At 39.8% G+C, this 12,075-nt stretch overlaps 1 protein-coding gene across 1 annotated transcript in view; it reads left to right on the top strand.

Moving 5' to 3' along the window:
* The window catches only part of SMAP2 (small ArfGAP2), a 50,006-nt gene that overhangs the window by 20,000 nt on the left and 17,931 nt on the right, over positions 1-12,075 (top strand). Inside the window, exon 2 of the mRNA XM_061412369.1 lies at positions 11,848-11,981. Within this exon, the coding sequence (XP_061268353.1) occupies positions 11,848-11,981 (134 nt within the window). The remainder of the gene's footprint in view (positions 1-11,847; positions 11,982-12,075) is intronic.

The raw sequence follows: 12,075 nt of genomic DNA, 5'->3' as shown, positions 1-12,075 counted from the left end.
TGCTGGAATCTGGCAACTGGCAGCTGCACACAGTTTTAGGGGAAGTGATGTCTTTGTTGGTGTATAGAAGAGAGAAAAGGAGTAATAAAAGTTGATTCTACAAAAGGCCCAAATCATGGAAGAAGTTAAGCCACATTTAGAAGTTTGGAGTTCAGTTAACAGTGGGGCTGTAAATTACATGTCTTTGAATGGGGCGGTGACATCATTAGAACGTACCTTTGCAGAATGTCCTTTTCAAAGCCAAACAAACAACCAAGTTCAAACTTGGATCTGGTGCTTTCCCTTCTGAAGTATTCTGGGAAGTAGAGTTGAGTAATAATGGTACAGGTTGGTTGATTTGGGAGTTTGGAAGTTCTTTAGTACTAGAAATATCACCTGAGTGTACGTTACCATCCACTGATGGGATAGCCAGAAAGGAAGAGTTAGAGCCTAAGCCACAGCAAATCCCTGCTGTCTAATAATAAAATAAGGCAAATAAGCTAAATTTTCTGAAAGTTAACTTCCCTTCCTTTGAGCTTTTCAGAGTAGTTTAATGAATTTTAGAGATACAGTTACTACCTTTTAGGCCATAGCTTTGTGGCTAGCTAAATAACATGAGACATGTACAAGCATGTTACTGGACTAGTTCTCATCAAGGACTGGTTTTCCTGGGCTTTAAAGAAGATAGATAGCCAGTGTGTAAAGAAGCTGAGAAAGTTGCTGCACCCATCTGTAGATAGGTGCCTTGTTTTAGCTCTGGCCCTTTGACTGTTTTATTGTTTTAGACTTATTCCTTTCTGTAGGCTCTTTTTCAGTTATATTTAACTTTCTGTATCACCACCCCGCCTCCAGAGCAAAGTCAAGGCTGTTGTTTTGTCTCTAAGCAAGCTCTGCTTAACAACAAGAGAAAGATGAAGAATGTCTCCTTCTTTTTTCCCACTAGTCCCCAGTCTGCTTCCCTGTTGACTTCCTAGTGTTGCAAGCTTTAATGTCTTTAGAGAAAGACCATTTTAAGTTAACTACTGAAATGAGTTGAGATGTAGATTGACTGCTTATTTCATCAGTGATTGCCCAGCAGTGCTCTGCTTCACTCACCACCTTTTCCTGGTTGCCTGGTAGGAGGATAGTGTTGCTTTGCTTCCTTTCCACGGATGGCATAGCAGTTTGTTTGCGTTGTCTGTCCTATCGTTGACCTCCTGGATTAAGTTGGTTCAACTGGCTTGTATTTTGGTTGAGTGTAGAATAGCTGCTCTCTCTAGAATCTCCAAACCACTATCTTTATCTTACATTTATTATTTTATATAAATTTGGGAGGAGTATAAAAGCAGCACCAGGAGGTTAAAAATGGTAAGAAGGCAGTTTAATGGGACTCAGTATAAAGAAGACATCACTAATATTCAGTGCCATCCAGCAGTAAAATGGCCTTCCATTCTGGGAGGAACCAGATAGAAGGGTCTCAGTAACTAATGAGAAGTTTAGACTCAGTGACTTTTCCTTCCCTTTTTTAAAAAATAAATTATTTATTTATTTATTTGGCTGTTCTGGGTCATACTTGCGGCATGTGAGATCTAGTTCCCTAACCAGAAATCAAACCCCGCACCCACCCCCACCCCAGTTGGGAGCACAGAGTCTTAGCCACTGGATCACCAAGGAAGTCCCTAGACTCAATGACTTCTAATGTTCTTTCCACCTCTGATTTTCCCATTTTTCAATTCCTTGGTATAGTATTTTCCTTTATTCTCTAATCAGTCTCAGAAATCTTTCAATTTGTTTTTTGTCTCAAACATTTAAAAAGCATAACTTCTTTTTTCAAAAATGTGAATGTGGACAGTGTCTCTTTTTGACAGAAGGAAACGACATTTTTGCAAGATGGACCAGGTGGAAAGGGACTGACTTCTCTTGCAGAGCAATCTGAGAGCAGAGGTTGATTGAGTAAGCTCTTGTTTTGGCCTCATGGTTCCTTAAAATGTTTGTGTTTATAGAAGTTCAAAGTAACTGTTTATTGTTATTTTGGAATAAGGAACTAGGTGAATTCTCTTTGGGGTAGATGGAAATAGGCTGGTAAACATACCTCCTAGTAGCCCTATGTAATTTCTCCAAGATGCCACTGGTGTTTATGTGTATTCTTTTTTTGTAGTAAATCAGGGGTTGAAGGGATATAATGAATGGAACTGAGATAACTAGCATTCAGTTCAGTTCAGTCGCTCAGTCGTGTCCGACTCTTTGCAACCCCATGAACCACAGTACACCAGGCCTACCTGTCCATCACCAACTCCCGGAGTCCACCCAAACCCATGTCCATCGAGTCGGTGATGCCATCCAACCATCTCATCCTGTGTCATCCCCTTCTCCTCCTGCCCTCAATCTTTCCCAGCATCAGGGTCTTTTCAAATGAGTCAGCTCTTCCCATCAGGTGGCCAAAGTATTGGAGTTTCAGCTTCAACATCAGTCCTTCCAGTGAACACCTAGGGCTGATCTCCTTTAGAATTGACTGGTTGGATCTCCTTGCAGTCCAAGGGACTCTCAAGAGTCTTCTCCAACACCACAGTTCAAAAGCATCGATTCTTCAGCGCTCAGCTTTCTTTATAGTCCAATTCTCACATCCATACATGACCAATGGAAAAACCATGACTAGACGGACCTGTGTTGACAAAGTAATGTCTCTGCTTTTCAATATGCTGTCTAGGTTGGTCATAACTTTCCTTCCAAGGAGTAAGCGTCTTTTAATTTCATGGCTGCAGTCACCATCTGCAGTGATTTTAGAGCCCAGAAAAATAAAGTCAGCCACTGTTTCCACTGTTTCCCCATCTATTTCCCATGAAGTGATGGGACCAGATGCCATGATCTTCGTTTTCTGAATGTTGAGCTTTAAACCAACCTTTTCATTCTCTTCTTTCACTTTCATCAAGAGGCTCTTTAGTTCTTCACTTTCTGCCATAAGGGTGGTATCATCTACATATCTGAGGTGATTGATATTTCTCCCGGCAGTCTTGATTCCAGCTTGTGTTTCTTCCAGCCCAGCGTTTCTCATGATGTACTCTGCATAGAAGTTAAATAAACAGGGTGACAGTATACAGCCTTGACGTACTCCTTTTCCTATTTGGAATCAGTCTGTTGTTCCATGTCCAGTTCTAACTGTTGCTTCCTGACCTGCATATAGGTTTCTCAAGAGGCAGGTCAGGTGGTCTGGTATTCCCATCTCTTTCAGAATTTTCCACAGTTTATTGTGATCCACACAGTCAAAGGCTTTGGCATAGTCAATAAAGCAGAAATAGATGTTTTTCTGGAACTTTCTTGCTTCTTCCATGATCCAGTGGATGTTGGCAATTTGATCTCTGGTTCCTCTGCCTTTTTTAAAACCAGCTTGAACATCTGGAAGTTCATGGTTCACATATTGCTGAAGCCTGGCTTGGAGAATTTTAAGCATTACTTCACTAGCGTAGAAATGAGTGCAATTGTGGGGTATTTTGAGCATTCTTTGGCATTGCCTTTCTTTGGGATTGGAATTGTTCTTAAGACAAATTGGCCTCTGCTTTGCTTTGACTCTAATTTCATGTTGCAGTTAATGACAGGCCAAGTCCAAGAGAAATTGAGCTGTATTTTTCAGACCAGAACATGTTGATGGAGCTTCTTCCTTATGTGTCTCACATTTCAGTGTCAGTCATAGGTTTCTGAACTGAATTTGATCTCATGTTTTTAGATTCATCAAGACATCTTTGTATGTTAGCTCACGTTACACTTTCAGAACCACTGAATTTCCAACAGGAAAGGATCAGCCAGTAGAACTATAGTAGCAGGAGGACATTTGTAGTTCACGGTTTACCCTACCCACTGCGCAGGAATCATTTCTCTACCTCCCCGAGAGTTGATCATCCAGCCTCTTCTTGAACACTTACTCTTAGTGGTATCCCACTATTTCCAGATACGCTGCATTTGCTTTCACACAACCTTAATTATGAGTTAGGAAATTCTTCCCCAGAGTGTGCCCAAATCAACTTCTACTCATTGGTACTGGTGCTGCCTTTGGAGCCCCATCAAAGTAACCTAATCCCTTTCCTGTGTAATATCTTGGCCTTGCAGGTGTTTGAAAACTTCTCCCTTTATTTTGCAAAACAGGAAAAAATGGTATGCTTTCTATCTTGCTAATTGGTGACTTCATTTACCAGAGGAAGTACGTTTTGCATGTACTGCCTGCAACCACTGTGCTGGATGTTTGGGGTAAATGATGAAGAGATGAGGTCGTCGCCTTCCAGAGCTGATAGTCTATTTAGGGCAAGAGAGTCTTGTAAGCAACTAACTGTAATAAGATATTCAGTTTGGGAAGAGCAAAGCATGCAGCCATGACGAAGGTCAAGATTTATTCCTTTGATGGCTTCACAGAAAGAGGTGCCATTGGACTAGACTTTGGAGTTTGTCCAGCGGGGAATAGGGGAGAAAGCCATTCCAGGTAGGAACAAGGTGTAGTCAAAGAGAGGCATGCATGAGTCATGACATATTTCAGAATGATGACTTGCGCATCCTGCGTGAAGCACAGGCTGGTAAAGGGCTTTACTGCCATGCAAGGTGTTTCAACGTACCCTGCAGCCACCAAGGAGTCATGGATGGCTGTGTTATTTTGTTTTTAAAATACCTCTACTGTTTTTTCTCATTGCACAAGTAATACAAGTTCCTTGCAAATAAGTCAGAGAATATATAAAACAATAGGAAAACAAACATTTCACAATCCCACTACCCAGAAGCATTAAGTAGCTTCTAGTATTCTACATGCATTCGTGTAGGCATTTTCTTCTGTACATACATATGCATTTATTCACATCCTTAAAAATGGTTTGATTTGTTCTGTGTATACTGTTTAAAATCAGATTGTATCACTCCAATGTTCTGTTCTTGCCTGGGAAATCTCATGGACAGAGTAGCCTGGCAGGCTATAGTCCATGGCATCACGAAAAGTCAGACACAACTTAGCAACTGAACAGCAACACACAGTCAGGCAGATTGTGATTTGAGGAAATAGTTCTTAATGGAAATATGGCATAAAATGGAAAGTGAAGTGACCTAGCAATATGAAATATAGAGTTTGGTAAGAAATTAAAATTTGTGTATAGAATAATAGCTGCAAATATTCAAACAATAAAGTCCGTGGCTAAAGGAAAAAGAAAATCGGATTTTATATAATTAATATAACTTGTACATGTCCTGTATTAAATAAAGAACTACAAATTTCCCCCCTAATTTTATAGTGATATTATAGTTCTTTTATGTAACCTGTTGATATTTTTTGTTAGAACACAAATCTTTTGAGAACATTCTTAATGTATTTCTTTCTGTATTTGACCTGTTGTTTCCCTGATGAATTCTTACAAGGGGGGAAAAGGAGGGAAGGAGGGTTCAAAGGATTTGCTTACTTCTGATTAATTTTTAAACAAATTTTGCCTCCCTGCCATGTGCTATAGCAACTGTGCTGTGTGCTGGGAACGTGACGGTGAACAGCACAGATCTGTCTGCTCTTGTGGCGCTTATAATTTAGTGGAAAAGACATGTTTAGCAATCACACAAATAAATATATCATAAAGTATGGTACGACTTAGAAAAAAATAAGGGTAAGTGAAAGTTTCTAACCTTTAAAAAGTCCTTATTTCTAGAGATATATACCAAAGTATAGATAGATAGAATGGTATGATATTTGGGGTTTGCTTCAAAATATTCCAGGGTTGGGACTTGAGTATGTGGAAGTATAGCTAAAATAAGATTGGCCAGGGGTTGATAATTGCTGAAGCTGCTGGTTAATTACACTCAGCTTGTTTGAAATTCTCCATAATGAAATGTAAAAGCCAGAAGAGAAGATGGAAATGAGAATATAATCTGCTTTAACTTGAGGGACTGAGGAAAAGCTCTTTTGAGGAGGAAACTTTTCAGCTGAGACCTTAATGATATATGGGCGTTGACCAGGCTATGAGGAATGGATGGTGCTTTGGGAAAGAGCTTTTTAGGCAGTGGGAGTGACTTGTACAAAGGCCAAAAGCCCTAAGTAAGGAACATGTTGGTGTTTTGAGGAAATGAAAGAAGGCTGGTGTGACTGGAGCTGAAAAGCTGGGCCAGATCATGTAAGTCCTTGGAGACATGTTAAGGATTTTGTACTTTAATCCAAACCCTAGAAAGGTTTTAAGCAACTGAGTGACAGGGTCACATTTGCTTCTTTAAGAGCTCAATCTGGCATATGGGAAAAGAATCTAAAAAATAGTACATATATGTATATATATAACAGATTCATTTTACTCTATACCTGAACTGTGGTGTTGGAGAAGACTCTTGAGAGTCCCTTGGACTGCAAGGAGATCCAACCAGTCCATCCTAAAGGAGATCAGTCCTGGGTGTTCATTGGAAGGACTGATGTTAAAGCTGAAACTCCAATACTTTGGCCACCTGATGGGAAGAGCTGACTCATTTGAAAAGACCCTAATGCTGGGAAAGATTGAGGGCAGGAGGAGAAGGGGACTACAGAGGATGAGATGGTTGGATGGCATCACCGACTCAATAGACATGGGTTTGGGTGGACTCTGGGAGTTGGTGATGGACAGGGAGGCCTGGTGTGCTGCGGTTCATGGGGTCGCAAAGGGTCAGACATGACTGAGTGACTAAACTGAACTGAACTGAAACTAACACAACTAATCCAAGAGATCTGGTGGGTTTGAATTAGAGAAATAGTGTTGCACATGGAGAGGAGACACACCGATTTGATAGAGATTTGGTCTTGGTGATGCTATAGAGATGGTGGTTGAAGGAGAGAGGTATAAATGAGGTATGAATTTTTGACTGCTGCATTTGATTGAATGGAGGTGAGATGGAGGTGAATGGATCAAGATGGAGAAGAATGGAGACAGAAGGTTTTGTGGCAAGAGATTGAGAGTTCAGTTTGGAATATACTATTCAGAAAACTTGCACCAATTTACATTTTCACCTCTATGTTTACGACTATGTGAAAAGTTTATATTTGGGGCCTGATTTGTATAGTTTTATGTTTAGAGAGATTATTCTAGTGGGAGCCTGGAGACCAATTAGTTGTTAGTCCTTGAGCTCTTTGAATTAGGGAATCTCATCTTCACTGTCTCTGCCTTTGTATTCCTGGTACCTAGCAGGCAGAGTATTTGGCACATAAAAGGTACTCAGTGAAAAATGAAAGTCGCTTAGTCATGTCCAACTCTTTGTAACCCCATGGACTGTAGCCTGCCAGGCTCTTCTGCCCATGGAATTCTCCAGGCAAGAATACTGGAGTGAGTAGCAATTCCCTTCTCCAGGGGATCTTCTCAACCCAAGAATCAAAGCCAGGTTTCCCGCATTGCAGGCGGATTCTTTACCATCTACTCAATAAATAATATTAAAAGAATGAATTCCTAACACAACATTGTAAATCAATTATTTTTCAGTAAAAACTTTTTAAAAGCTCCAACAAGGAAAAAATCTTATGCCCATTAAAAAAGAGAGAATGAATGCTTATGGGTGAGATAGGAGAAGGTCTAGGTAGAAATGCATAGTTTCTGGGAAAGTTTCCAAGGTAGATTCAACAGGGCTTGGATGGAAGATGGAAGAGAGTTTCTCTCCCTTCCTGGACCCTTCCTGTTGAAGAGCTTTTCAACAGCTCCAAGATGCTGGCAGGTCTGATTATGGGTAACCATCTATTTTGCAATTTTTTTTTTTTTCACCTCAACATTTATTTTTTGGAACTCTACAAGTTAGAGATTCATGAGTTATAATTATTATAATAGTGACTTCAAGCTATCTGTAAGTCTAGTTCTGTTCTCTCTGCTGATTTCTCAAGCCCAGACAACACTTCTAGGCCCAGCAGCTCTTGTGATGAGGGAAATTTTAGCAGCAAGAAAAATTTGCAGCCAACTATCAGTAGTTAACTCAGTTATGTAGAAGCCATCCAGTAGTTGAATGTAAATTGGATTTACTTATATGCTTTCCATTTTACAAATGGAGAAATAAACACTCGAGATACTTGTTAGAAGGTGTGAAAATAGTTAGGGTAAGCCCAGATTTCCCTGATACTGGGCTGGTACTTATTAGAGCCGATTTCTTGACAGATTAGCCAGATCCAAATACTTTCTTTATTTTTATTGATCCCTTATTGCAGAGTGATTACTTGTTAATTTTAATGTTGCTTAATGCTTCCTGAGCCTGCTCATAGGCCCCTGTTGAATATGTTCACTTACCTATGACTTTGTTCTTATGTTTTGCTAATCACTACCCAGTTTATGTCACTATCTTTCCTCTTTGCTTTCAAAACAGTTTGGAATATTGCCTCTCAGAGTCTCTATTTTCAACTTCAAAATGGCATCTTTTGTATATTTTCTCCTTGGTTGCCATGACCAGTGTGTATGGAACAATTGGATTATCTGCCTATAAGGCCATGTTCCAGTAGGCTGGCCTTGCAGCAGCAATGCAGGGTGCTGTGTAATGCGGACCTCGTAGTTGTCAGCTTCTGTCTCCCTCTGTGTGTGTAGTGGAGGCATGTGTGGACCCAAAGGCAGAGTGGGAATGTATAACAGAAGAGGGGAGCAGGTAGGGGTTTAGGGAATACATTTCAAGGAGTATTTGGGGGGAGATTTAGAAAACTGCCTAAAATTTCATGTTTTCTAGAAGACTTTGAAATTATATCGAGGGTAAATTTCTTCTCTCTGCTGTTCAGTCAGTTGATTCTGGTTCTGACGCTTTAGGACTGGAACTCGCATTCCTGTCTAACAAGAGCATTCTGTGGTCTTGCATAGTGTTGGTATATACATATGAATGTGTTAACATGCCGCTATCGACGGAAGTAGATGAACGGGAAGTGGGTTCCAGAAATCTCACTCTATACCATGTTCTTACGCGTAGCTCTCTTTTATTATCCCTCCATAGTCTCAGCACTGTAAGGTGAATATTACTGTACACATTTTGAAGATGAGGAAACCGAGGCCTAGGAGGTTTCAGTGTCTCTCTGAAGGTCACGCAGCTAATTGTTATTGAAGCTGACCTTCAAACTTCAGTTTTTTCCTGGCTGCAAAGATTATGCTTGCAATAACAACACCATTTCCCCACATTTTCAGCCATATAAGTAACTGTCTCTCCTGTGTTTTCCTTTTCTCTAATTTCGGAATCCTGTATGGAGCATAAAGTTACAGCTTAATAAATCCAGCAGCGTAAAACTAAAGGAAGCTGAGTGTCTGAGATGGAATGGCCCGTATTTCACTGGGAAAAGGTCGTAGGAGGGATGTGGGAGTGGGGCAGAGGAGGCTTTCCTTTGACTTTTCATGAAAATATTATTGCCTGTATTTCTATACTGAGGCCTTGTTAGCAGCTTCAGAATATCAGGATTTAGTCCTGTATTCCTCAGAGACTTTATACTTTGGAATGGGATCTGGAGAAATTCCCCAGTTGTGACAGTGGCTTTGATGTTTGGGAATCACCTTCTCCAAATTTAAGGTCAGGAAGCAAATAGTGTAACACTCCACAGCTAACTTTTAATTCGTGTTTTTGGCTTCTGATTTTGTTAGCAAACAAGTACAATTTAACTATCTTATGAGTTCTAGAATCTAGAGCAGAGGGAAAATGGTAAAGAGACATGAAATAGTAACTTTTGGTCCCACTTTTAATCCTGTATAATTTCGATTTATCTTGAGTTCCTTTATAAAAATTGTAACCCGAAATAGACCCACAGCACCCTAAGGAATCTCATTTCCGTCTATTTAGGTTTTCCATTTTGTATTTGTGTAGCTCACTGCCACTGAAAGAAGTGTTGGATCATTTGTGTGCTTGTTAGTTACATGGCAGATCTACTGTGCAAATCTGGGGATTTGAAGAGACGGAAAATCTTTTTAGAAGATAAACCTGAGTGTATCAAGATTATAGCAGTAAGAGGGTGTTGGGATAAAATTTCAGGCAGAGAACGCCATCTGGTGGTTATAAGGAGAACTTGAGCCTTCTGTATTTGCAGTTTTTAACCGTAGTATCTGAGTGATATCTTTATCTAGAAATGACCTTCTTATATATAATAGCTGCAGATTCAAATCTCTAAGAATAATTTTCTTCCATATAACTCTAGCATTCCTTCATTAAAACTTATGTCAAGGAATCTAGAAAAATGGTACTGAAGAATTTATTTACAGGGCAGCAGTGGAGAAGCACATAGAGAATAGACTTATGGACATGGGGAGAGGGGAGGAGAGGCTGAAATGTATGCAGAGAGTAACATGGAAACTTACATCCCCATATGTAAAATAGATAGCCAACGGGAATTTGCTGTATGGCTTAGGAAACTCAAACAGGGGCTCTGTATCAATTTAGAGGGGTGGGATGGTAGGGAGATGGTAGGGAGGTTCAAAAGGGAGGGAATATATGTAGACCTATGGCTAATTCATGTTGAGGTTTGACAGAAAACAACAAAATTCTGTAAAGCAATTATCCGTCAGTAAAAAAATAAATTAAAAAAAAAACAAACTTCCGTCAAAACCCTCAGACTAAACACACTATTGTCTGTGTCCAGCAGAACCAAAACCCTATGTCCTTTTTTGTTCCAAATGCAGGCCCTGTTTATCTCTGTAGAAAACCAGTTAGTGTCTTTTCACTTCTTTTTCACAACCTCTAGCTCTTGACATCATGCTTCTTTTATTTGGTGAATTTCTGCCTACTGGAGTAGTGGCAAAAGAAATATTAGTGATTTTTCAGTAAATCTTTGGCAGATGTCATATAAAAGTAAGTCGCTTTTACCCTGTATAAAAATTATGAAGAGGAGTTTGAAATTTTTCCAAAGTGATTATTAGGGTGAGCAAAGTTGGCAGGGGATGGGAGATTATGTAACAGACTTATATTAAAATACATGTCTGAGATTTTTTTTTTTTTTTTTGCTATAAGCATCTTTATTATATGGCAATTTTGAATATAGATAATGCTGTAGTTGGGTAAAGTAGAGACATTAGCCCTAGGGGAAGGGATCCTTTTAAGTGAATCTGGATGCATATTTTATAGTCCTGGTGGGGAGGGGAGGATAAACAGAGTTTTAAATTTCAGGCTTAGCTGCGAGCTGGCATGGCATGTCTGTATCTTTTTTCCTAGTAGGAAAACTGAATCCAGGTCTCACCACCATTAAAAAGTTTCTTGAGGGAGGGCTGTTCATGAAATACATTAAATAGAATGTGACATGACCTGCCACTGTTCTCCTGGGATTTTTAAAAACATAAGTAACAATATTATAATATTTGTAGTTCAACCTTCATGAAACTCTAAAAAAGCTATTGTTCCATACACATGCTCACATGTTATATAATTCTATTTCTATGAAATGTCCAGAATTGGCAAATCTATAGAAAGAAAATGTAGATTTGTGGTTGTCAGGGGCTGGGGTCAGGGGATGTTTGGAGGAAATGAGGAGTGCCTGCTACTGGGTTTGAGAATTCTTGGGGAGGAGGAAGATATTCTGGAATTAGATAGTGGCCATGATGCATAACTGTGTGAATATACTAAAGACCACCATATTGTACACTTAAATCTTTAAAGTTTTTTTTTAAAAAGCTCATTTTTGGAAAAATGAACAAAACAATGACCAAAAAAAGGTGATTGTGGAATTCCCTGGCAGTCCAGTGATTAGGACTCAGAGTTTTCCCTGCTAGGCCTGGGGTGCAGTCCCTGTTCAGGGAACTAAAATCCTGCAAGCCTCACAGCGCAGCCCAAAGACTAAAAACAAAATTTTTAAAAATCTCAAAGGTGATCGTGGTAACAATTCTCTCATTTATGTTCTAGCTGAAATGTTATCTGATAACTTAAATAATTCTGGTTTGGGTCGTGAATGTTGTTTTAATTTTTACTTTATTGCCCTGCTCCTGACCTCCACAGGGCCACGATGGGCCTCCTGGAACATTGGTGTGTTCATCTGCATTCGATGTGCTGGAATCCACAGGAATCTCGGGGTGCACATATCCAGGGTAAAATCGGTTAACCTTGACCAGTGGACTCAAGAACAGATCCAGGTACTTACACAACCCAAGAGTGAGTCAACCGCTCCCATACTTCATGTGAAAGTAGTTCCAGATGAATTTCAGTCAAACTGGGCACAAAGGTGAA

The sequence above is a fragment of the Bos javanicus genome, chromosome 3, assembly GCF_032452875.1.
Source record: "Bos javanicus breed banteng chromosome 3, ARS-OSU_banteng_1.0, whole genome shotgun sequence".
NCBI lineage: Eukaryota > Metazoa > Chordata > Mammalia > Artiodactyla > Bovidae > Bos > Bos javanicus.
Note: the sequence above shows the minus strand (reverse complement) of the source record. Positions and strands in the feature narration are given on the sequence as shown.